The sequence below is a fragment of the Vanessa atalanta genome, chromosome 14 (assembly GCF_905147765.1).
Source record: "Vanessa atalanta chromosome 14, ilVanAtal1.2, whole genome shotgun sequence".
In the NCBI taxonomy this organism is placed as follows: Eukaryota; Metazoa; Arthropoda; class Insecta; order Lepidoptera; family Nymphalidae; genus Vanessa; species Vanessa atalanta.
Window position 1 is genome coordinate 482,871 of NC_061884.1, and position 27,041 is coordinate 509,911.

At 32.8% G+C, this 27,041-nt stretch overlaps 1 protein-coding gene across 2 annotated transcripts; it reads left to right on the top strand.

Annotated features, from left to right (window-relative positions):
• The first annotated feature begins 3,671 nt into the window (after nucleotides 1–3,671).
• On the top strand, nucleotides 3,672–25,996 carry LOC125068708 (xanthine dehydrogenase 1-like). 2 transcript variants are annotated; one of them, XM_047677996.1, is made up of 17 exons: nucleotides 3,672–3,726; nucleotides 14,640–14,797; nucleotides 16,157–16,317; nucleotides 16,744–17,120; nucleotides 17,228–17,448; nucleotides 17,630–17,732; nucleotides 18,603–18,730; nucleotides 19,595–19,882; nucleotides 20,273–20,434; nucleotides 20,598–20,726; nucleotides 20,816–21,300; nucleotides 21,652–21,835; nucleotides 22,431–22,626; nucleotides 22,786–23,552; nucleotides 23,968–24,160; nucleotides 24,624–24,737; nucleotides 25,548–25,996. In XM_047677996.1, the coding sequence occupies exons 1-17, from the start codon at nucleotides 3,684–3,686 to the stop codon at nucleotides 25,616–25,618; spliced, it is 3,780 nt and encodes a 1,259-aa protein (XP_047533952.1). In that variant the 5' UTR covers nucleotides 3,672–3,683; the 3' UTR covers nucleotides 25,619–25,996. The 2 variants fall into 2 exon arrangements, with proteins under 2 accessions (XP_047533952.1, XP_047533953.1); XM_047677997.1 differs by lacking the exons at nucleotides 3,672–3,726; nucleotides 14,640–14,797 and having other exon boundaries at nucleotides 16,234–16,277.
• Nucleotides 25,997–27,041: the final 1,045 nt, after the last annotated feature.

Here is a 27,041-nt window from a genome sequence, read left to right on the forward strand (position 1 = left end):
GGACTGTATATGATGGTACTTGGTGGCCTTAAAAGTACAGAGTGAAAGTGAATAGACAGTGTTCTGTAGTGAAGTTTAAAAAAGAGGTTTTACTGTGGCAAAGTGTGTGACAAATGGATTACAGTGCATATTAACGGACAAGTGATAGTCGTAAGTAGTAGAATAAGGACATAGACAATATGTGAGAAGAGTGATATAGACTTGGATATTTTTTGTCTCAAGTTGTCATTGTATCAAAGACATAGAACTTGTGGCAAATTAACTTGGCATTAATTGTAAACAACACTTTTCGTACTAACTGATTAGTTGTTTAGTATAATATAACTTTAACAAAATTACAAAGAACACAAATAGATATTTCTAGACAAATGAAAAAACTTTAAGACAATTTATAAAAATCTCCCAAAGATCGCCTAACAAAATCACTTTTACATACTAGACTAGAAACGTCAGGTCATTGGGAAGAATTTCAGCAACGACATACAAATTTAACATTAGCCTCAACAGATGATGAATAAAGTTGGCATATTTTAATGAAAACATTTAAGATACAGCTTCAGAAGTTTTCTTAAACTTCAAAACGCGACTAAAGGAACGCTTAAACGAAATATAATTAAAAGTGCCAAGAGCGTTGCTAAGTTATCACCAATTCACTAACCTTGCCAATGTTTAGGACTAAATATAGAAAGGAAAATATAGTAGGAGTTTATTCTAATAGAACTGTAACCAAGGTTTTTGTCGAATTTAAGATAATATCAATTCAAAATTCAAGCTTCAAAGCTAAGATTATGGCCTATGTATTAAATTATCTAACATCAAATTAGCCACACCGCGAGCACAAGGTTGTTTGGCCGCGAATTAATAGTCTGAAATTAGCTGATTCATCATTTAAACGGCCAGACAAAATAGAGGTTATTTTAAGAGCGGACGTATTTTCAGATATTCTTCAGTCAGGTATTAAGATATAAAATATTTTATTTTTATTTTAATACAAAATAATAATACTAATATTCTTGTTTATCACGATATGCTTTCACAATAAATTTACAATTTTTTTTAGGTATGCAGACGGGCAAATCGTTTACCTAACGATAAGTGGTCACCATTGACAATGGTGCTGTAAGAAATATTAACCATTCCTCACATCGCCAATGCACCACCAACTTTGGAAACAAAATGTTATGTCCCTTATGCTCAGTCACTTTTCAAACCGAAACACAATAATACTGAGCACCGCTGTTTGGCGGTAGAATATCTGATGAGTGGGTGGTACCAACTCAGACGACTTGCACAAAGCTACCACCAAGTAAAAGTGACTTATTTATAGCAAAGTGAAATTTATTAATATTCAATGGTTGAGGTGTACTTGTTTCTCTCGTACAATACACATAGTCTTTTTTACAATAAATCATCTATACGATTGATAATAAAATCTCTGTATATAATCGTTTTCTCTTTGTTTTGTAATTGTTTAGAGAAGATATTACCAAAGTTTTCCATGATTGAAGGGAAGATATATAAATCCGACATTAAGTGATTTTTTTTATTATATCAAAAGAAAATTGTTTCCATTTATATAAGTATTCCGTGTAATAAGAGTAAGTTGAATGTTTGTCAATAAATGTTCCACCCCAATGTCAATAAGGTTTTAAATATATCTGGAATTGTCTATAGTGAGACGGTTATCCTCGGCAACGGCAGCGTTATTCAATATTCTGTTAAAACTATAATGTGCATAATATAATTGAAGGACTTTAATATACATTTAATTTCATCAAAAAAGAAAATTAAAGAGGAGGAATTACTAATTTTTTTTTGTAGATGGTTATGTCTTCTGTTGACGGCGAATAGTTCGAATTTATTTTTAGTGATTATTTACAATTTTAGGAACTGCGCTCATATGTCCAATTATTAAGTTTCGTTCCGCTCTTTTTTATGAGTTTCTAAATCACTGTTTATATTTTTAATACTTTCACTTTTAAGGCGTTAAATCCTAGGATAAGTTTTAAGAATCGCTACGTGTTCTATTACGCAAAATGAAGGATGCCGTTTCCTGTGAGTTAAAACATACTTAAACGACCCGATTTCTACCTGAAATATTTGTTCCAAGTCTGATTATTTTTTTATCGGAGTGGGACAATTGCTATAAAGTTTAGTATTAATATTTTCAACTTCATTTTTATCATGTTCCAATCGTTTGTCGGTATAATAATACCGACAATCTATATATAACTCTATTTATTTAATAAACACCTGATATTTTTGGTGTCGGTTATAACGGTCTCGTTATTGTGTTATTGTTTGTATTTTATGCTTCATAATTTTTTTCAACTTCATATTTTTTTTTTTTTATCGCATGTCGTATTAAAATATTTTGCATTATATATTTCAACAAATTTTGTTGTGTAATTAAGCAGTTGGTGACATTTCTTATTTGTGTTTTAATTTCAGAAATTTCTTGAATATTTTTATTTATATTTATAGAATCATTTCTTTCAGTAACGCTATCGATAAATTATCCTCACGCTCTTTTGTTTTCCTCAGAGAAACATTTAATTGTTCCCTTATCGTGACATTATCACGAGTCGTTGCCGCTCATTATGAAATCGCAACGATATGTATGTGAGCTCATTGCTAGATTAGTTAGATAATAAAACGAGATACAAAAATGAGGAGGTCTCGTTCCCTCGAGGGGTGAGGAGAGCGTACACGGGAGTATAGGTATAGGCCCTCAGATAGATATGAAACCGAAAATAGATTGTTTACATAGGTGATTAAATATTGTTATTGTAATTGTGGATTATTTGTTATTGATATATTATTTTTTACGAATATGCCCACGTCCACTTTGTACTGGTGTTATATCCCCGTATTGTTGTAAATCTGTCCAATTGAATGGCAAATTAAATAATAATAATATATGTTTTATTTGGTATGGGTTTTAAAAAAATACCTTAAAATATTCAATACTGTGATAACGAAACGCTATTGGATTAACAAATATAAATAATAAAATCATCAGATTTTAAATGATTTGATCTTGAAGGACGCGTCACGACTTTTTTCGTCATCATCATCTTTTAAATTGCTCAACGAATCCAAGTATAAATGGTTAGATAAGTTAGGTAAGTATAATGGTATTGTTTATAGAGAAAGTAATTAAAAAAAAGAATACAATAAAAGAAAAAAAAAGTAGAGAAATTCTTTATTAATATTTTAGTAAAGAGATAATACTATGTTACCAAGTTACCAATAGTTCGAATTAAATTTTTCGCTAAGCGCTTCTATTTAAGGTGCATCACTATCCAACTAAAAATATTAATTCAATCTCAGTGAATAAAATACGTCATTCTGTTCAGATATATTGAAGTCGGTCTTTACCGCTTCACGGTGAAGAAAAACATCGGGAAAAATGTTATACACATGTTATATGTTAAACACCAAGCCTTATCCTCTACGCAGACATTTACAGCTTTGTTACATCTTATTCTTTAACGTAACATTCGATAACGCTTATAATAGCTAAAGAAAAAGCGCCACTATCAAAATTTTAATTACTTCATTGTCAGAATTTTACTTTTTTTCGGGTTACTACACTTTGCTCTCGTGGTCGTGCGGTGATTGACGCCAGTAATTTAAAAGAAACTTATTCAGTCCGTCGGCTTATCATACGGACCGCGGTCATGGATAGAATCAAGTTTCAAGTAAATGGAATCGAGTGTTCGGGTATGGAATTTAAACAATATAAATTTACACGAAATACATTTTAAAGTATCGAGATTTACTCGTTTTATACTGCAAATAAATTTTTATTAAAGATTTTTTGAAATATTAATATCGAAATTACTAACAGGAAATATTTTTTATAATATGTATTTAAATTTTACGAGTAATATTCCTTAGTGTTGTGTGTGTGTGTGTTTTTTTATTTATAATCAAATGAGATTTTGTTATTTGTTTACGCATTTCGTTTTTTATAATATGTAGATAAACTTTTTTGTGGGATTTATAAAAAGAAAAAAAAAGGAGAATAATATATTATATAGTTTTTATTACTATTTAAGTGATTTAAGTTCTGTGAAATTTTTTTTGGTGCGATTAAATTGAGATTTGAGTTAACTTTGATTTCGAATAAGAGTGCAACATTTTAAGTAACATTTTAAAATGAAACGTGTTTATTTTTATTTTCTATATTTAAATTCGTCTTTGTGCCTAGTCGAGATAGCATAAAAAAGGTACTTATATTGATGTGAAATTGTTTAAAATAATATGATATAATTGCATACCGTTCGTGCGTAAATCTTTATTGAAGTGTTAAATCGTAAATCAAATCGTGAAGTGTTATGTGATTATAATGTAAATATATACGACAACTTTACATATCAATGATTTCAAACGCAGAATGTAAATCTATAGTTCTATCGTGTTAAAACGAAGTCGCTTTCTGACTCTGCCTGTATACCTGCTTTCTTCTTTACCTCTGAATGGAATTTGATACAATTTTCATTAATAGAAAGAGCTATAAACGAGAAAGGTTTGTAAATATTTTGTACAAAATTTCTGAACTAAGACGGTATTTTATCCGAAAAAAAAACTGGTTTCGTACGCGTACGTGACTAGCGCTGATTAAACCTTAGCATATATGTATATGTAGGTACATCAAAAATGTACTAAAAAATTTTAGGTCTTGAAAAAACCTCCAGGACAACATGTGTCTATATTTTAAAATACACTTATAATAACTAGTTTTATCCACTACAAATTAATAAAAGTATCGGTTATTTGAGCAGCCTTTTTCCTCAATTTATTATTAATCCTTTTTCAGATAAACGTGTCAGTTGCTTAGCGCATTTAGTAAATATAAAATAAAATTATACGACAACATTTAAATATTGAGATATCACAGTTTTTAAAAAATGTGTAACGATAAATAATTATTCACGTAACAGGTGGTCTGTAAGAATAACATTTTAACATTTGCATTATTCTGATTTGAACCTAAAAGTCATTAAACAGACAGTAGCCATTTTCATCTATGTTTCAATCAATGAAATTACTCTTCATATTACTAATATATAAATGCGAAAGTAACTCTGTCTGTCCATTTGTCGCTTTTTTACGGCCAAACCACTAAACCGAATTTGATGAAGTTAAGTATGATTACGAACGAAATATCTGATAAGTACTTATACAAACTAATAAATACATTTCTAATTTTCTTTATAAATAACTTACATCCGAGCAAAGCTGGGGCGAATCGCTAGTAGTACTTATATAATATGTCACCATAAAATTGTACACATTGAATTCAATCTACAATAAATGGCTAAGATTACGATGGTGTATATTGTAACTAATAAATATTTTAGGTTACGTTCGTATGTTCATAATATAACTTAATTGTGTCCGTTTTATTAAAAATAATAAGTTCCGTTCAAAATGTTTCAAAAATATATAATCTCACTTAAATTACTGTTATAGAATTCGAGTTTCATAACCCATTTATTTCCCCTTTCACTACTCACCGCGATGATAAAGATCTTAGATACGCCATGCTCAATATGTTCTTACCAAAACGGTTGGTGAGTAGTTCTATGTTCATAAGTAGCTGTAAATTATTATTATATGTGTTTATTGACTTTATTTCGTTAAGTTGGTAGCTCTGCGTTTTGTAAATATATTGATAATTATATAATTAAATTAAATTTTGATGGTATATTAGACCCGTGTCTGAGGTTAATCGGTCGGTGTTTGCTATCCTGACCTTTTCTGATCTCCTGGTACGTTTGCAAAATTTCATGACGATCAGTTGAGTTCTGACGTGAAAGCGTAACGTACAAACGTCCTTTCACATTTATCATATTAGCTAGAATAATATAATTTATATTTATACGGTAAATATTATCCACTAGATGTATGAATGTATTTACTTTATTTAGAACGATTCTTGCAGCGTTAAAAACGATATTATTTGAAAAATCTTTACGTTTTAACTAAGACTCTATTATCTGTGTGTGCATATGGTTTCTTAAGTATGAATGTGTTTGTGTCTGCATCTCACTTTCTCTGAGTCTGTGACTGTTGATATAATTCATATAACATTCAAAACCATCAAATATTTAAACCTTTGTAGATACTTAAAAACGCTTTGAAATCATAGGTAACGTCTGTTTGTTATATTTAATTTTGTGACTTTGATAAGAAATAGATAAACATTATCACTAACGGTGATAAGATTGAATTTTAGAAGACTTCGCCTTCAGATTAATTAAAGAATAGTTTTAAAAAAATACTTATTGCTTTGCCTCCAATAGAGAGGGCATAAACGTGCACAGAAAAATATAACAAAAGGTTTCACATCGTGCAAGCCCGTTTGGGTAGGTAGCAATTCATCGTTGTTGATGTGTTGTTTTCCGGTTTGAAGAGTCAATGGATCAGTGTAACAGGCACAAGGTCATAGTATCTTAATTTCGAAATTTGGTTGCGCATTATATGAGAAATGATTAATATCTCACAGTACCAATGGCTTATCTGGTGGCCCTCTGCCCATTTGCCAGGTCAGTTCACGTACTCATAAAGTCAAACCGTCTCCGTAAAGGGAGAGGTTGCCTCTAAAATTTACGGGGAGTTATTAACCTCACATTTAGAACATTACTAAAATTATTATCTAAAATATTTTTATACGGGGCTAATTCTACTAATTGTCAATTTATCGCAATTGATTTGAAATATAATTTTTACCATTTTCAGCTAACGTGAAGTTGGATTGTAATATAATACGGAAAATTAATCGTTATTACGAAACAATATTTATTAGTTCACAACAGCGTTGCAGAACTAACGATAGTTTGACTATATAGGACCTCGAAAACTATTCAGGATGTCGATAGTACTATCGTTGGTATCGATGGACTATCGATAGGTTAAAAGTAATGGTTTTTGCAATACTATCGATATTATTGATCATGCGGAGCTATCGATAGTATAGATAGTATCGATAGTCTATCGATAGTGGATTATCGATATGCAACACTAGTTCGCAAACATAACGTGATCAAACATTATAAATGCGATTACGCCCATTCGATTGGAGTTGTTTTAAATTCTTGATTGTGAAGTAATTTCCTAATAGGATATTGATCGTTCGTAATCTGTAATTATTTAATATTTAGCCTTATTGTTGCAATTATCGTTTTCACTTTTCGGTACTGAAACGTATTAATAACGCGTGAAAAATTCATTTTTGTAAAATTGTGCATTTCAGCTAAGACATTTGTTGTAGGACGAGTTATTACATTTTTTGACTTCAAGGTCAAAGTTTATTCCAACGTTTTCGACTCTTTTTTTATGTTATCGGTAGGCGGACGAGCAAATGGGCCATCTGATGGTAAGTGGTCACCAGCGCCCATAGACAATGGCGCTATAAGAAATATTAACCATTCCTTACATCACCAATGCGCCACCAACCTCGGGAACTAAGATGCTATGTCCCTTGTGCCTGTAGTTACACTGGCTCACTCACCCTTCACACCGGAACACAACAATACTGAGTACTGCTGTTTGGCGGTAGAATATCTGATGAGTGGGTGGTACCTACCCAGACGGGCTTGCACAAAGCCCTAACACCAAGTGCCACCACTCTAATTAGTTTACCTCGTGTCAAATGCTCGCGATTTTTTTTCTGTTTGTGGAATAGTTACTTTAAAATTAATTTCTTACCAGTGCCGACTTCGCCATGAAAAATTATGAAAAATATATTATGAATGTAATCAGTATAAAGTAAATACCGTTCGTAATCAAATATTTATTCTCATTACCCTGATATGCTTGCATCATTTGTCTCCCGCAATATTCATGCCATCCTCATCTCCGAATCATGGTTAAAGCCCTGCTTATCATCGAAACCTTACTCGTTGCCCGGCTTTCAACTGATTCGCAATGATCGTAGCGGGAGGAGGGGTGGCGGCGTTGCGATCTACTTGCGCTCCTATATCCCTTTCACAGTTCTCAGTTCGTCTGCTCAACCACCTCCGCCCGATACGGTCGAACATTTGCTTATCGAAGTAAGTTTGTCCTGCTCTAAGCTTCTCCTAGGAGTATTTTACAATCCTTCTTCTCTGTCTAATTATTTTACCACTTTTGAAAACGTATTACATAATTTTATCCCTACCTACAGTCACTCCATTATAATGGGTGATTTTAACACTTGTTTACTCAAAAATGACTCGCGGTGTAAGAAACTATTAGAAATAACTGATTCCTACAATTTACATGTTTTACCTCTTAAATCTACACACCACTCTCCTGGTTGTATCCCATCTCTTCTGGATCTCATAATTGTTTCATCTCCTGATTTTATTTCTAAACACGGCCAATGCCCTGCTGGTGCATTTTCCTATCATGACCTGATCTTTCTTTCGTACAAAATTCGTCCTCCTAAAGCTAAATCTAGAACTCTTCTGTATCGTAATTTTGCTGGAATGGATCAGATTGGACTCTGTGATGAAGCTCGCCGGCTGGATTGGTCGTCGGTATTCGCTGCTGAGTCAATTAATGACAAAATTGAAATTTTTAATACGCTGCTTACTCAGTTATACGATACCCATGCCCCTTTGAAACCGGTAAAGATGAAACACCTTCCAGCACCGTGGTTGTCGGAGGAATTGAAAAAGCTCATTGAAAAAAAAAACCATGCTAAGAACAAATTTAAGATGCATAACAATGACATCAACCGCGATAAATATAGAAAAGCTCGGAATCGATGCAATACAGCATGTAGAGACGCTTAACGACGCCACATTCACAAATCCGTCGAAAACGGCGACACTTCAAAAATCTGGAAATTTCTAGAAACACTTGGAGTTGGTAAAGTATCTGTTGAGACTGGATACAAGATAGAAAAAATCCTTTCCGAAATATAAGTAAAGTTCTATTTAAGTAAGTAAAGTTAAATTTCTAGATTACGCAGATGCAAGCTATCCTGATCTGACCGAGGACCAGCTGAACAAACTTGAGCGACTTCAAAAGTTTGCTATTCGATTCATATTTTGCCTACGAAAATATGACCATGTCTCCGAATATCGTTCAAGACTCAAGTGGCTTCCTATTCGTCTTCGCCGGAACCTGCATATTCTTTCCCTTCTGTACTGTGCGCTATTTAACTATAGTTTTCCTAAGTATTTAAGCGAAAAATTTGATTTTCTTGGGGATCCTTCTTTATTAAGATCTAAGCGGTACCTTACACTCAAAATTGCCTGTTCACAAAACAAAATTCCTGAACAATTTGTTTACTGTACAGGCCATAAAGTTATGGAATGCCCTACCGATAGATTTAAAAAAAGCTCCATCAATTTCTGCTTTTAAAAAAGCCGTAAAAAACTATTACCTAAATAATAATTAAGACGACTCTAATTAATTTCCTTTATATTACATTTTTAGTATCTTAAATATGTATTAGTGTATAATAGAGATATATATATATATGTATGTATGTAGTATGTATAAGTATTAGTGTGTAAATATTTGCATGTAAGTTTATGACTGCACCGCCTACGACGTTGGTTTTAAAAATTCTCTCTCAGATTGGGTTGTCTGGAAGAGATGGCTAATTAGCCATAAGTCCGCCCATTGTACAACACATTTTAGTTTTTACGTTTTTTTATTTTTTACTTTTATTTTACTAATTTTGTTTTACTTTTATTTCTGTGTGTTTTGTTTTAAAACACACAGAAATACAATAAAGTATATTTCAATTCAATTTATAATCGTTTTATTTATTGGTACTTATTAAAGTATTCAATGTAAATAAATTAAAATAATTGTACTGTCATCGCAAACTCGAGATCGTTTTCACATGTTTTAAACAAATTGCAAAATGTAAACAGTTATTATTGTTATATCTTCGTTTTAGCCGCTAGCCAAAACTTATATGTTAAAATATATAACAAACAAGCGTACTATGGACATAGCTGTAAAAACAAGCGGCGACAGCTTATTAATATTCTTTAATATTTATTCTCTCGTGGAAAATACTTGGAGCTTGTTGCAGTTTATTACATGTATTGCAATTCTAATCGATACATGTAGGTTTCCTCACTATGTATTCCTCAACAAGGTACGAATTATAATAAAGACGAAAACTCAACTTATTACCGGCTTACTTACCCGCAGACTTGGTGTTAATACTCGCTTAACGTATAGGTGATATATAAAAATGAACGTTTATGATTTTTTATTTTATGTAAACATAGTAACTATTGATTTTCTTGTCGGTTCATTTCTGTAGAATCGACATTCCGAACCGGCGGTAGCCAAATTGAAAAATTTGTATGGCAGTGAGAATTATGTCATTATAAAAAAAATGCCCAGCCGAGCCGAGATGGCCCAGTGGTTAGAACACGTGCATCTTAACCGATGATTTTGGGTTCAAACCCAGACAAGCACCACTGAATTTTCATGTGCTTAATTTGTGTTTATAATTCATCTCGTGCTCGGGGGTGAAGGAAAACATCGTGAGGAAACCTGCATGTGTCTAATTTCAACGAAATTCTGCCACATGTGTATTCACAGATACAACCCACATTGTATCAGCGTGGTGAAATATGCTTCAAACCTTCTTCTCAAAGGGACAGGCCTTAGCCCAGCAGCGGGAAATTTACAGGCTGTCACTGAGAGTGATAAGTGTTACTCCTAGTTAGAGGTGGAATTTTAGGTTTTAAGTATAAAAAAGTATCCTATATCCTTCCTTGGGGTTCAAGCTTTTTCATGCCAATTGCTATAAAATTAAGTTATGCGATTTTGCCTTCAAAGCGTGAAAAACAGATAGAATTACTTTCGCATTTATAATGTTAGATAATAATTTAACATGAGATTTCTACGTATTTGTTGTCGATTGTATTAGATTACATTTTGATTTACAGGAAATAAAACTAAATACATATTTAAATTTGGAAGGTGATACGTAGCGTCAATTACTTCAGTGAAAATTGAGTGCTTAAATAGTTTTGTTTTCCGAAAGTCAGAGACACGCCACAGAGATATTTTTTTTTTGTATCAAAGTTCGGATTATCGAAGGATCTCTAAGCTTAAGTGGTTTAGTGGTACGCGGGACCTCATGGTTGATTGCGGGTTAAATCCGAGCGCACACTCCGCTGTGAAAACATCTCGGAAATCTATCGTGGTTATATCGTCGAAACTAATACTAGTAGTATTCTAAACATCTAATTTGTGTATGTTTAGGTGCTTAATCTATGACGCAAATGGTTTCCCAAGGTTGGTTGCGTAATGGCGATGTAAGAAATGGTTAATATTTGTTTAATACCCATCATTAATAAAACATGTTATTTAAAAAAATATTATATAGATAGAAAAAGCACGTGGAGCTAATACTTGTTGATTTTCAGGCAGCTTACATCTGAGTACATTTGTATTTAATACATTTTCAATGACATGACGTTATAAGAAAGGATATGAGAGTAGTGATTTATATAAAATTACGGTTCAACACACACACACACACATACAGACATCAGGCCGCATTCGTCCACTGCTGGACATAGGCCTCTCCAAATGCACGTCACTGTGGTCTTTCTTCGGCTTCAACAGTGCTTGTAACAGGTTACTTGAATAATGTATATTTTGATTTGGATTTAGATTTAACAGTTGGAACATTTACCCGTCCACTTTCATATGACTTAAAATAAAAATATAAATAAATAAAGTGCTAAGACACAACCTTCAAGTAACCCAAAACACAAAGATGCTGAACTTGACTTGAACATTATAAAATGTTGCAAGAATTTAAACGGTACGTACGGTTGAATAAAAATACGTTTATGTATTAAGGTCAGTGCACTGACCGCTACTTTCGGTTGCAAGACGAAATGGCAATTGTTTTTAGTGATATTAAAATAAACGCCGTGCTTAAGAACGCGACACTTTGTCAGGGAACCCGACAAACACGTTTTTGACTTTCGTGACGTTTAAACAACCTGATTTATATTTTACGATGAAATAAATTATTTTTTTACAGATATATCATTTTTATTTATTTACATAAATAACTATAATTATTTAAAAACTTATATGATAGTTACGGCGTCGGCTAGATATATATACAATGGTTTTTTTTGCGGATTTTTATTGTATGGTATAATAGAACTCTGATAAACTCAAACAGACGTCCAACTTTCGAATGTCAAATCTTGACATTCAAAAACGAAAGGCCGCAAGGAGCATTACAGTGAAGCGATACAAAATCAAACGCTAATTCAAATTTTCGGTGTGTGTAGTAATCAATATAAGTTAAAAATTAATAATACTGGTCAACAAAAAATAAAAAAAAAATGTATCCTGTTATTTATTTTATTGTTTCTATCTCTAACTGTCGCGTATTTTTCAAATATGGCAACAATTTTTATCAAACTTAAAACCTATATCGGACTTTGTAAAAACTGCGTATCATCAATACTTTAAAATAATTTAAGAGCCAACACTTATCTTTAATATATATAAAAACTCAAAACTTTAATATATATATAAATCTCAGAAACTATAATACCAGCAAACTTAAAATTTGGCCGGGAGGTTCCTTATAGGTTTTAGACATCCGCTAAGGATTATATGAAACTCCATCCCTAAGGGGGTAAAACGAAATTTGGCAGTTTGTGTTTTATAAATTTCGCACGAGTAAAGCCGTAGGGTCAGCTAGCTTATTAGAGAAAGGAAAGGAGAGAACGGAAGGCAAAATAAATAGTAAAACCAATTTATAAGTAAACAAAGTATATTTAATATAATAGCAGGTAATTTTACTTATTTCTAAACACTGGTTACAATGAATTTCATATAAAACAATTAAGTTAAACTACATTATTATAGAATAAATACAACAATACGCTCACCTGGGTTATTACCAAAGTTCAGAGCACCGATAGTGCCGTGTTCAACACAGAACCACTTCTGATCTGTTGACATCTATCGAGCTTCTTATAAAGACTTGTCATTTGAGTCAATTACACAACCGTGTTATAAGACCGGAATTTGATTAATATATTATCTTCCACGTATGTATAAAACAAGTTTAATAAGTGGCCTGAACATTTCCTATAAATGTAACCGATTAAATTAATATAGAATTAGATATATATAATACTATTGGCCCGCTCCGTGCTCGCGCGGGTGCAGTTAATTGATAAAGAAAATGAGAAGTGCGCTTAGCAAGAAAATATTTAATAGACACATATATAGTTTATCTAAGTATTTCAGAAATGAAATTTTTCAATTCACTTGGTGGTAGGGCTTAGTGCAAGCCCGTCTGGGTATGTACCACCCATTCATCAGATATTCTACCGCCAAACAACAGTACTCAGTATTGTTGTGTTCCGGTTTGAAGGGTGAGTGAGCCAGTGTAACTATAGGTACAAGGGACATAACATCTTAGTTCCCGAGGTTGGTGGCGCATTGGCGATGTAAGGAATGGCTAACATTTCTTACAGCGCCATTGTCTGTGGGCGATGGTGACCACTTACCATCAGGTAGCCCATTTGCTTGTCCATCAATAAAAAAATAAGATTAACAATTTATTGTAACAGACAATAAACCGAGAACTCGTTTCGTAGCGAATAATTTCGTTGCACGTATTTTGGAGACGGTGATACTGTTTTTTAAAATACGTGCAACGACTGCTTAAGTTTTATTTATTTATTGAATTTACGAGTCTCCAAAAGAAACTTACTAAATACATATTCTTAAAATCAAACAATGTAGAGGTTACAAGCTGTGTGCTCCTCCAATTATAAGAGACCACAGCATGCACTATTAAGCAAAAAATATTTAAATATAATTTACATAAAAAGAGAAAAACTAATACATAGAAGTAAAAAAATATAAATTAGAAACGTAAGTTTAAGAATAAGCTTATTAATTAAACATTTTCTTTTTGCGTTAGTTTAAAAGTTTAGTAGTACACTCTGAATTTGGAGAAGCTGTAACGATGATATTGAGGTCATTATTATTCCTAAAAAGCACATTACATTACCTACAGAGCGTTGGAACAGCAGCGTTATGTCCTAATATATATTTTTTTATATAAAATGCCCAATAAATTGGAAATAACCTTCAGTTTTTTATTAAAATAGCAATTGATAAATATGGTTACTACGAGTGCAAAGTTAATATGTTGTCGAACAACTGCTCGTAAAACCGAAATCTCGCTATAAAATATAATATTTGTATCGAAATAGACAATTTGTTTTACTTAAAGATATACGCCTGTTATCATGAGTATTGCTTCTGTTTCCAGTCTTAACTGTTATAGTTTATCCATTGTGCTCAATATATTGCCAAATTATCTGTACCTTCCTTCCTCATTTTCGCTCTTTCTAATAGGGGAAATGCATCAAAATCTGTTGAGTGCCTTACAAAAAATAAAAAAACAGTTACACACAACTAAAAATCTACTTTGTTTTGAACTATTATTTTGGAAATACCAAATGTGATAGGTTAATTTAACGCTATAAAGCGACATCAAAAGAAATGGTTTACTGTTTAGCTCGATGAGAAACCTCAATGCCGGTGACTGTATAAGCCAAAAGATAAACCACATTTTGCGTTTTTTAGATTTATTTATTTGAATGTTTTAGTGGGGTCCGAGGTTAGCTCCACGACCAGTCTCCTGGACTACCTTCGCAATACGTTAGAACTCCGTGGCACCAAGTACATGTGCTTGGAAGCCGGATGCGGAGCTTGTATTGTTACTGCTACAAAGGGCCATGGAGAAGTTCCACAGGGTGTTAATTCGGTTAGTTTATTTCACTATCACTAGAATATAATAAGTTTAAGATAATATAAAATAACAGTAAGTGTTCCACTTCTCGGCTAACGCTTTTAAGGAGAAGACGAGCCACATTTGACACTGATGACTTAGTAAAAATTAAATTATAAACACAAATTAAGCACGGTGTACACGTAAACTTCACTTTAAATTCATTTTAATTGAAAGCGGACTCAAACCCAGGCAAGCACCACTGAATTTTCATATGAAGTATATCTGTGTTAGTAATTCATCTTGCGCTGCAAACCTGCAGTTATCTAATTTCAATAGGGTTTTGCCACATGGGTATCCACCAACCCGCATAGGAGCAGCGTGTTCGAAATAAGCTCCAAACTCCTCAAAAAGGCGAGATGGCCTTGGCAGTTCGACATTTACAAGCTGTTTCTAGTCACTGGAATATTTCGCTCTTATAAGTTCAGTGACTGAAAGTGAGAGTTATTTGTCTATATCCTACAAAATATGATTAGGCATTGAATACAATTCCTAAAAAAATATATTTTTATCGGAAGTTTCGCATGTATGCGTAACTGATACTAGTAACGAACTGCAAATATTTATATTTATTTTTGACGACCTCCGTGGTCGAGTAGTGTGTACACCGGTTTTCATGGGTACGCCACTCTGAGGTCCCGGGTTCGATTCCCCGCCGAGTCGATGTAGAAAAAGTTCATTAGTTTTCAATGTTGTCTTGGGTCTGGGTGTCTGTGGTATCGTCGTTACTTCGGATTTCCATAACACAAGTGCTTTAGCTACTTACATTGGGATCAGAGTAATGTATGTGATGTTGTCCAATATTTATTATTAAAAAAAAAAAAAAACAAAATACATGCTAGCAACAAACAATGTAATAACCAAAAACATTGATAAACTTATAAATTAATTTTAGTTAGTTTAAAATCAAATCGTATTAATGTTGCAAGTTATAACAACACTTGTATTCTAAAGTGGAAAATAATGATTATCTAATTTCACTTAGAAAACTTAACTGGGAATCAGTAAAAAACTATTTCATTAATAAACATTTATTTGGTGGTACGGCTGCGCGTGTTCCGGCTTTGTTAGACACAACGCACACATTACATATTATAAAGCTAAACAGCATTAACGTCATATTGTTGTATTGAGGGTTATTGAACCAGTCATAGGTACCGGGAACATAACATCTTATTCCGAATATTGGTGGCACACTTGCCGTAAAAAAACTGTTGTTACTTTAAAACAAATAGTTAGTCTATTGCCCAACAGTCAAATGTACAAATTACGACAACGTTTACAGCTCTGTTTAATCAGTAGATTGATATAAATGATATTTATTTTTTGATTTAGTGCATGGTGTCAGTGACGTCATGTCAAGATTGGGATATTACGACGATAGAGAAAATTGGCAATCGTCTCGACGGTTACCACCCGGTGCAGAAAGCCCTCGCTGAACATAACGGGACACAATGTGGGTACTGTTCCCCGGGATGGGTCATGGCGATGTATAGGTAATTAGTCAATGTAAAGAATAAATGAATGTGTAATCATTTTATTTGTACATCTGTGACCTAGATTCCGTACGTAGTAAAATCTGTTTCATAAGAATAATTAATGATGAATGAGTTTTAATTCAAGCAATAGCTTAAATCAATTATATCTCTTACTTAACAAAGAATTACATATAATATATGTATATTTATTTACGTATGTATTCAAATCTCTTTAATATAAGGTTTCACAATTCATTAACCATGAGGGTTAAAGTGTATACTTCTAAACCTATTATTCTTTGTCGAATTTTATGTCCTAAAGTTTCTTGTTTGTATAGAAGAGAATGATGTTTAAGACACATCTTTGCTTTTGCAAATATTCACTTGCTTATGTTTCACATTATTTTAAATGTAATTTTGAATAAAGAAAACTTAATTTTTCAGTCTTTTGAAAACTAAGCAAATGACAATGCTTGAAATTGAACAGTCGTTTGGGAGCAATATCTGCAGATGTACAGGATATAGACCAATCCTAGAAGCCTTTAAGAAGTTCGCCTCAGATGCACCCGTTCCACAAGTACTACCAGATATTGAAGACTTAAAACTTTGCGATAAAACTGGTGAAATTTGTGAAAAAAGAAACTGTGATGACAGCGATTGGTGTTTTGTTTCCGGAAGTGATGTGCAACTGGGAGTTAAAGTAATTAAATTATGTGATGGCAGATTCTGGTACAGAGTTGCGACGTTAACAGATATATTTATTATATGGCACGCAAATGGCGTCCAATCCTACATGTTAGTAGCTGGTAATACAGGAAAAGGTAACGGATATGGCTAATTCTTCTTAGTAGTATCTACTTTCCATTTCGGTAGTAGAATATAAAATTATAATTTCAAACTGACCTTTAATAGAAATATAATTTTGCAGGTGCATTCCCGATATTAGAATATCCTAAAATACTCATTGACATATCTGGAGTATCAGAACTTAAAGGGTTTAACATTGATCAGAATTTGATTATTGGAGCCGGAAACACGCTTACTGATGTTATGAGTATTTTTAAGACTATGTGTACACATGAGTATTTTGATTATTTAAGCATTCTTAACGATCACATTAAGCTGGTTGCACACATACCAGTTAGAAATGTAAGTATTATATTAAATGTTATAATTTTAATTGATATTAATTATATCTTGTAAGGAGCTTCTTGCTCACTCTCTCGCGTAAGAGTATTTGTTGACCAGCTGTTGGCATTTGCCTTTAATCACAGCCTCACAAAGCACATGGTAAGTTCTCCTTTGTCTGATGATGGTAACTTTGTTTCAGTTGGGAACTATAGCTGGCAATTTAATGTTAAAGAATAAACATCATGAATTCCCGTCGGATATTTATCTTCTCTTTGAAACAGTTGGTGCCCAAGTAACTATTGGTAAGTAGTCTGTATAAGATTTTGCATAATTATATCAGTGAATAATAATGATGCGAGACATTTAAATGTAACGTATATTTACACAAAACTGAAATTAATTTCCATGAAAAGAGATAAGAAGAGAATCAAACGTATGAACAAAAGACACACAGCAAGTGATGATTTTACTTATGTTTGATTTTTACTCCACAATAACGGTATTTTCTATTATTTTTTAATTTTCAGTGAAAATTAAATTGGTTAAAGTATATGAAAATAATATGATAAATGGTTTGCTTTAAGATTTAATGATTGAATACAAAATATCCCGTGAAGCTATCGAAGGTCACACACAAAAATAAAATTCGAATAGATGCCCTCCTATTCGGAGTTGGATAATAATTACTTTTGTTTACCTAAAATTTTTATAAGAAAATACCGTACTGACTTACTTTAGTAAAAAAATCAAAACAATTGTGTTATAAAAAATATACAGTTAATTTGTCTATCGTTATTTTTTTCGTATTCATAAATTAAGCATTTAGCAAATGCGTTGTATATATTATTTATATTATTATATGCTACAAAATTATAAACGATACTACACTAATAATAATAATAATACTCGAATAATATAATTTACGATTTAATACACAATAAAAAGTACTTAGTTTTTTTTATTCTTATAATAAAATAATACTTTTTTTCAATATATTTTCTTAATTATAATTTGAATTAACATAACTTAGACACCATTATAAAAAAAGAAGTTTGAATGACTAATGAATTTGTTATTAAATATATCTTACGAGGATATCAGGATATTTTACCGAATGTTAATAGATTCGCTAATTAATTGCATGCCTATAATACCATCAAAAATATTTCCAGTATCAGCTCCGGGTTATAGTAAAATATTAACGATGCAAGATTTTCTTAAGGAAGATATGACGGGGAAGATTATATTAAACATTCTATTACCTCCTCTGAATGCTTCTCACAAAATAACTACATTCAAGGTAAGTTATTGATATAGAAATAATGAACATATTTGTTGACCGAGCTGGTGTGTGCGTTTACGTCAGCGACAATAACTGCTTTTGTCGCCTCGGCAGCCATGAAGGGCGGTTACTATCCATTATCTGGCTGCGTATAGACTGCATCTGCGAATCTACGCGTGCCTCTCCGATTTGTTTCTCGCCGGATGATCCGAGCGCTGTTGCTGACTCCGTGACCGATGTGGTGCTTCAGAGAATGGAACTGTTCATTCCGTATTCTGCAGTGCCAATTGGTGGCAAATCCAAGCCTTGGTTTGGTCGCTTTTGCAAAACGGAGTCACGCCGAAAGCAGGAACGCTTTAAAGCCTGGGTCTCGTGATGTAAATACTAACGCATTTAGAAAATATGTAATAACTCTGCCTCTAGGTCCTTCAAAACCATTTTTGCTAAGTCGAATTCCCGAAAACTTAGTCCAATTCGCATTGCTGCCACAGTTTCGAAACTCGTTTAGTTCCGCGGTCAATTGGAAGTCAAATTGACATAAAAAAGCTTGGTGTGCTTAGCAAGTCAAGGCGTACTGCATGTCGGCTCATCGCACAAGGTGCAAATTCGGCCTACATGGAATTCTGCTCTCATCTCATTTCTTAAAACGCACCAGCAAGCCCCCCGGTGTTGCAGATGTCCATGGGCGGTGGTAGACACTTTCCATCAAGTGAGAGTTTACTACTTATAGCATAAAAAAATCTCGTGCTCTACCGTGGTTGTAAGCACTGGGAGGAATCCTGCGTGTATGTATTCGATGAAAATATGCCTCACGTGTAACCTGCATTGAGTGTCATTCCTGCTGGCTGTTTTTTTAATTATATCTTTTTTTTTTATTATCAGATAATGCCAAGATCTCAGAATGCGCATGCAATCGTTCATGCTGGCTTTAATTATAAATTAAATGAAGCTGGAGTTGTGGTGGGTAGTAGGATAGTGTATGGAGGCCTTTCTCCTGTATTCACAAGAGCTTGGAAAACCGAAGCATACCTTCGTGGTAAGGCTTTGTTCAGAAACGAAACATTGCAAGGTGCTTTGAAGGTATTGAATGCAGAGCTCGTTGTCACTGAAGAACTGCCAGCGCCCCCTGTTGAGTTCAGGAGGCAAATAGCTTTGTCATTGTTTTACAAGGTGAGATTTTGAATATGGGTATGCTTGCTTTTAATATTAAAAAGTTGTAAAAAATGTTCATCGATTTTGACCGCTTCATTTGTACACCCTTAAAAATAATAAGAATAAGAAAAACTTAGATAACAACGTAACTTAGACACGTAATCCACGAGGTCAAGATTTATACAGTAACTATTTGTAATTCATATTTGTATATATTTAAGGACTTGATGTTAATAATTGTTACGTTAACAAACTATTATCTTAAATTGTAGTAACATATTTTTTTCATAAACTTAAAGTTCTACTATTAGGTATCAACTTAAACAACATTTTTTTATTTCTATTTTTTTAATTAATCATTGTTTTAACATCCCGTAAAATAGATTTTTTACGTTATATTGGTTTCAGGGTCTCCTGTCATTATGTCCACAAAAAACACTGAATCCTCGTTATTATTCTGGAGCCGTTAAAATACACGAAACACGGCCGGTGTCTGACGGCAAACAAATATTTACAACAAACCCTACGATCTGGCCTTTGAATAAACCATTTCCAAAACTTGATGCATTAGTAAGTTACTAAGAATTTTGCTGCAATATTTTTTAAATAAACTGCTTAGTAAGAAACTTGCATATCAATCGAAAATTTAGTTGTTCTTACATTAATCTGAAAAATTAAACAGGCGAAACTAACCTTTCAGTACCGATATAAATAAAGTTCAATTTTTTTTCAGATCCAATGCGCAGGTGAGACCAAATATACGGAAGATGTACCGTCTCTTCCCGGAGAAGTCTATGCAGTATTTGTTCTATCTACAGTAGCTCGTGGTAAAATAATCAGTATCGATCCCAGCAAAGCTTTGGTAAGATTCAAGATTTGATAAGACTTATAAGATAAATAATGTTTTATTACCTTAGTATCTCAAGTTGTATAATTTATTCAAATTCCCAGAGTGAACCCGGAGTTATTGCTTTCTATTCCGTTTCTGACATTCCCGGTCAAAATACTTTTACTCCACCCCTGAGTATATTTTACACAAAAGATGAAGTATTGCTTTGCGATGGAGAGGTCAAGTTCTTTAATCAACCGATTGGAATTATTGTTGCTGAATCTCAAAAGTTAGCTGAAAAGGCAGCTACTCTGGTCAACGTTCAATACAGTAATGTCGTAGCACCAGAGATTGATATACGTGAATCTATAACTGACCCAGCTAAAGTGACTTTAGCGGGATCATTCGAAGCCACAAAAGTGGGCACTGATGTTTCTAAAATAATAAAAGGAGAAAATACTATTTATGGTCAATACAATTTTACGATGGAAACTCTGGTGTGTGTCACACTTCCAACTGAAGAAGGATTACTAGTGTATGCCGCGAGTCAATTTATAGATATGGTACAACGCACAGTTTCTAGAGTATTAAATTTGGAACAGAACAGGTATGTTGACGAACTGAACACTATTTCATTTGTCTTAAGTAGTAATTCACTTTTCCCAATTAATTATTAAACGAGTTGTTTGATTTATTTTGACTTAGGATTATATGAACAATAATTAATTATCTCACAGACTTCAAAACTTACTCTTTTATCTATTAAATGGCTTTTAGACATTTAAATGCATACACTATTAAATTAATAGGACAATAAATGTTATAGCTAGTGTCCATGAGAAATAAGCGAATACTTAGAGCTGGATATTTTTTGTGGTAGACATTTTTTCTTATAACGTTTTCTTTGAGAAGTATATGTGGTTTGTTAATAGATGTATAATGTATATTTTTCTTTTAGGGTTGACGTATTCGTGCGACGTATCGGCGGTGGCTACGGCTACAAAATATCTCGAGTCACACAAATATGTGGAGCCTGCAGTCTTGTGGCGTTCAAACTGAATAGGCCTTGCCGATTTATTCAACCTCTTACACATAACATGAGGGCTATAGGAAAACGAACACCATGCGCTTCTAACTTCGAGGTATTATATTTGATAAAAATACTAGCTTTAATGATGGCAATAAACTTCTATATTCTATGAATGTCTTGTCTGATGAAGGTCTTGACATAATTGTACAAAAATTTACCCAAAATATACCCGTACGATACTGACGACATTATTACTTTACGGATGATTTCATATTACGAATAATTTTAATTAAATAAAGTATGAAGAATTTTATTTTATTATGCTATTTGGTATATTCATAATATGTTTGATTTTAGTTTATATTCATAACAATATTCTTGATAATTTATGTATATGATCTATCCCTTAGCTGGTATACTTATTTATATACCATCTACTCGATTATCCCAATGAGAATCTATCTGTAATTAAACGTATACGTCGATTATCAGTCACTTGAAGCTCAGTGATCATATTTTTTCCTTTTTACGTAGCAATTTCTTCTGAAACATATTACAACACTATATCCTCTACATCTGAGTTAAATATTTTTTTTCTCTTTTCTCACTTCTTATCATCAACATCATCAGCTCCTATTTGTCTTGATAGGCCTCTACAAATTTCACCAGCCACCAAATATAATCAGTTTTTTTTATAAATTTAACAGATGGGTGTTAACGCGAAAGGAGAAATTCAATACATAAATCATGACTTGTACGATGATAATGGTTACATTACTAATGAGCCTCTAGTGTCTCTCGGCCTCGAACTTTATTCTAATGTTTACAAAAGTGAGGCGTGGACTCATAAATCGTATAATACTGTAACTGATACACCTTCAAACAGTTGGGTCCGTTCTCCTGGTAAGACTATATTTAATGAAAATAAATATATTTTTTAAGATTCTTTATTTACTTTAACTTCTCCGTGATTATTTTTTTCTGTTGTTTTGTTGTTGCTTGACAAAGGCACAATTCAAGGTAATATTAACTTTTAAAATAAACGTTCATTGTATACTACAGGGTCCCTGGAACATGTAGCGATGGCTGAAAATATCATGGAACGGATTGCTTATGAATTAAATTTAGACCCATTAGAAGTCCGTCTATCAAATTTAGACCGTGAAAAACATGGCCCTATTCAAGAAATGTTAGATACCTTGAAAAGTGAGTCACAATACGACGAGAGAAAAGTCGCAGTGGATAAATTTAATTCAGAAAATAGGTGGAAAAAACGTGGCCTAAGATATTCTTTCCTTAGATGGACCCCGGTAGGTTCCATGTACTTTGATGTGACCTTGACAGTCTTCCGAGATGATGGCACTGTTGCTATTACTCATGGAGGTGTTGAAATGGGTCAAGGTATAAACACAAAGGCTATTCAGATATGCGCATATTTTCTAAAAATACCAGTCGAAAAAATTAAAATCAAACCAAATGATACCATGATAACTCCTAATAGTTTTCCTACTGGTGGTAGTATAACTTCTCACAATATTGGTATCGGAGTACAAAAATGCTGTGAACAATTGCTAGCAAGACTGGAACCAGTTAGAACACAATTAACTGATCCTACCTGGGAGCTGTTGATAAAGACAGCATATGAAATGAATGTTGATTTACAAGTACATGGATTTGTTAATGCACTAGATATGCAAATGTACAATATATATGGAATTACGTTGGCTGAAGTTGAAATAGATGTTCTAACCGGAGAATGGGAAATAATAAGAGTTGATCTAATAGAAGATGTCGGACGAAGTGTAAACCCTGAACTAGATGTTGGTCAAGTGAGTGATTTTAATAGAAATACTGCTACTCGTACTGCTTGTGTAAGCCAGTTGTTACGTGCTATTTCAGAAGTTCTAACATAGGGATACATCATTGCTATGTAATGTTGTGCTACAGTTTGAAAAAAGAATGAATTAAAAAAATCGTGGCCCTAGAATCCTAGATTGACGGTATAGGAGTGTGGTTTGTACTTTTCGTAGTGACTCATGTTTCGTAGTTTCATGTTGTCCATGAGCAATTGTGGTCTCTTAGTTCGTTTACTGTCCTAAAATAATTATATTTAATAATTTGTTATTTTTTTTATATTGATGACCCAGCGAATAAAGAAGGTTGAAATTAATTTGGTCTATTAGCCCTTTTTATTAATAAAGATACATTTGTAAAGATAATGTTATCAAGTTATTTAATTTACAGGTTGAGGGTGCCTTTATTTTTGGGGTTGGTTATTGGACATCGGAAAATTTGGTATACAATCGAAGCAATGGAGAAGTGCTAACGAATCGTACTTGGGATTATTGGGTTCCTCAAGCTAGAGACATTCCTCAAGACTTCAGGATATACTTTAAAAAAGGTTCCTTCAGCACTGAAGTTATTTTAGGTGCAAAAGGTGAGCATACTGTTTGTGATATGTATTTCCCGATATGATTCTACATAATCTAACCTAAGAATATGTATTCTGAATCAAAATATTCTCTATATAAGTAATCAAGAGAACTTTTAAAGCGTCATGTTATAGGTTAATAGACTACAGCTATTAAATTTAGATTGTGAAAAAGCGTATTATATATGATAGCTTTTAGATAACCAGTGCTACGAAAATTGAGATTATCTGTGTTTACTTATTAATATTTATTACTTTAAAAAAGAGCCTTCTGCTAAGACGTCGTATAAATTAAATTCCATTTTTTACTTTTTTATTAGTCTTAGATTATAGTGACAGAAGAACACCGCTCTGGACAAGGATTTCTTCAGCTCAATTAAGATGACAGTTAGCCTAATACTTTCAATTTGACCTACTAATTAATTGGTTATTATGACAGTATTGTTGATAAGAATTTTACTTATTTTAGCGACCGGTGAACCTGCAACGTGTATGGGAATAGTCATTCCTTTCGCAATGCGAGCCGCTATAGCAGCTGCTCGAGAAGAAGCTGGTATTCCTAAAACACAGTGGTTCCAAATAGGTACGACTTTTTTTTATTAACTTGACCAAAGTCTTAAGAAAAATATTGTACTTTATATATATGAATTAACATTTAACATTCTACATTAACGTTCTTCATACGTAATATTAAAATCGTGGATGAAACTCTAGTGAATAAGTCCCAAAGAGGTTTCAACATAATGTATGTTACCGAAATGCTTGTTATGTTACATAATTAAGAGATCGGCAAAATTGGATCTGGAAAATAAGTTCAGATTTCCTTTTTCACCAGGTTTTCGGAGTAACTTATTTTTTCTATAAATCGCGACAATGAATCTTATAAAGTTTGAAGCATTGGTCGTCGTCATTAAAAAAATAGCAATAGAATTAAGTACTATAACAAGAATTTGGGAAGAGAAAGACATGAAATTAAATTAAATTAATTTATTTATCTATGCAATGATATGATGAAAGATTAGATTCAAAATTACGTGTAAGATGTATATTATGTAGTGGGTAGCTAAAAATAGAGATGACCCAGTTGACTGAATGCTTAATTTACAACGGAAGATCGTGGGTTCAAATTCGGATTAGCAGACTTCAATGAAATTTCATGTAACAAAATATATGTTCATAATTTATATCGTGCTGGGTGGTTAAGGAAAACGTCTTGAGAAAATCTTAATGTAAATAATGGATATAATTCTACCGTGCGTGTGTATCCGCAATAATGCAGTATGGTGGAAACTCTTTTCGTCACGGTTAAAGAAGACTATTGTCTCGCAGCAGATGTTCGTTAAACTAAATATGTTGTAAAGTTAAAGTTAATTAAAAAGCAATTTATTTTCAGATGGTCCCTACACTGTCGACAAGATCACGTACTTCTGTAAGAACAAGCTAGAAGATTTTAAATTTTATTAAAAAGTAATAAACTACTGAGAGAAGACATACTTCAACTTTTTAAAGACACAACACCAAAGTAATACATCACACGTCGCATTTCTTCCTTTAAATAAAAATAAATACAGCTTGAATAATTTCGTTACAAAAAACCTGTTTCGATATAAACAGTTTCTTTGTTTTTATATAATCATATTTCGGACTAAAATTCGTCTTTTTAGCTTCGTAGTTTTAACAGTTTCAAATGTATTCATAGATACTGTTCACTTTTTTGTACTAACTTCATTTAATATTTATGTTAATTTATCTATTACGTATTCTCATAGGGTTACATTTTCTGCTTTATTAGATCAAAATATATTTCTGTTAATGTTATGAAAGTTATTTACAAAAACCATTTCTGTACGCGCGAGAGATAAATGGACTATATTTTTGGTATATAAGGGGTTGTTACCGCAAAACTCTGGGCTCTGAATTGTGAAGACACGTTCTTAGGGCGCTCCCTCGGTCTTCATACACTCGAAGAACACAGCCAAAGGGATGGGTCATATTATAGGAGAAGGATAATTCCGTTATACAAGCTAATTTTAAAACCGCGGCGCACTCATAAAACACATGTTACCGTGGCTCACACCAGAAGGGAAAAGAGAAAAAGGAAGTACGTCATACGTCAAATCATTCCATAGACAAAAAATTGACGCCTCAACGTACGCATACACCTAAATACGCTACACCTTCAATTCTGAAATTTATATCGTCTAGTTAAGGCAGTAATGCATACAGGTTGTGAATAGCTTATTTTTATTTTTGTTACTCTAATTATTTTTATTGTCAATACTGGGCCATGGCGAAATAAAGTTCGTCGCCATCTTTGTTTAAGTGTTCGATGAAATATTATGTTATCTTTATTTACAATTAATTTGTTAAGTAATTTACTAGTTCTTTATCAACGTTTTAATGTCATTGAATTAAAAATTCATCGTTATCTTCAATTGTCCATAATTGTTGTTATCTCTTAATTTCAAATTAGCATGTGTCATTCCTTATATGCAGAGAAAATATATTGGATGTTATTAAAAATTTGTTTTGCAAATATATATACTTTTTGTTTACCCTACTTCCATCATCTAGTACGCTCAATCCTTTAGTTTAACTGACCCAGTAATTTAGTGATTGGCTTATACTAGTATAACCTGAGGTTTTGGGAGTTGGAATTCCGGGTAGAGATGGAAAGCTTATTAAAATTTTCAGTCCCGAAATTCTTACTAACAGCCTGGAGTTAATGCTACGGAAAACACTTCAATCGGTTTTCCTATACTTGAACTCTTTCCGATTGTGTCGAATTGACCCTGAGCAATACTTAAGTCTCTGTTAAGAATGGTTACTGGGTTTGTAGTTACATCATCATCATCAACAGGCATAAACTCTGCTACCAGCTACTATC

Excerpts from the sequence above, each read along its gene's own strand:
- LOC125068708 (XM_047677996.1), top strand. The coding sequence starts at position 3,684 with ATGGATAGAATCAAGTTTCAAGTAAATGGAATCGAGTGTTCGG. Across the intron at positions 17,733-18,602 it reads TGGTGCCCAAGTAACTATTG|TATCAGCTCCGGGTTATAGT; the intron begins GTAAGTAGTCTG and ends AAATATTTCCAG. Across the intron at positions 18,731-19,594 it reads ACAAAATAACTACATTCAAG|ATAATGCCAAGATCTCAGAA; the intron begins GTAAGTTATTGA and ends TTTTATTATCAG.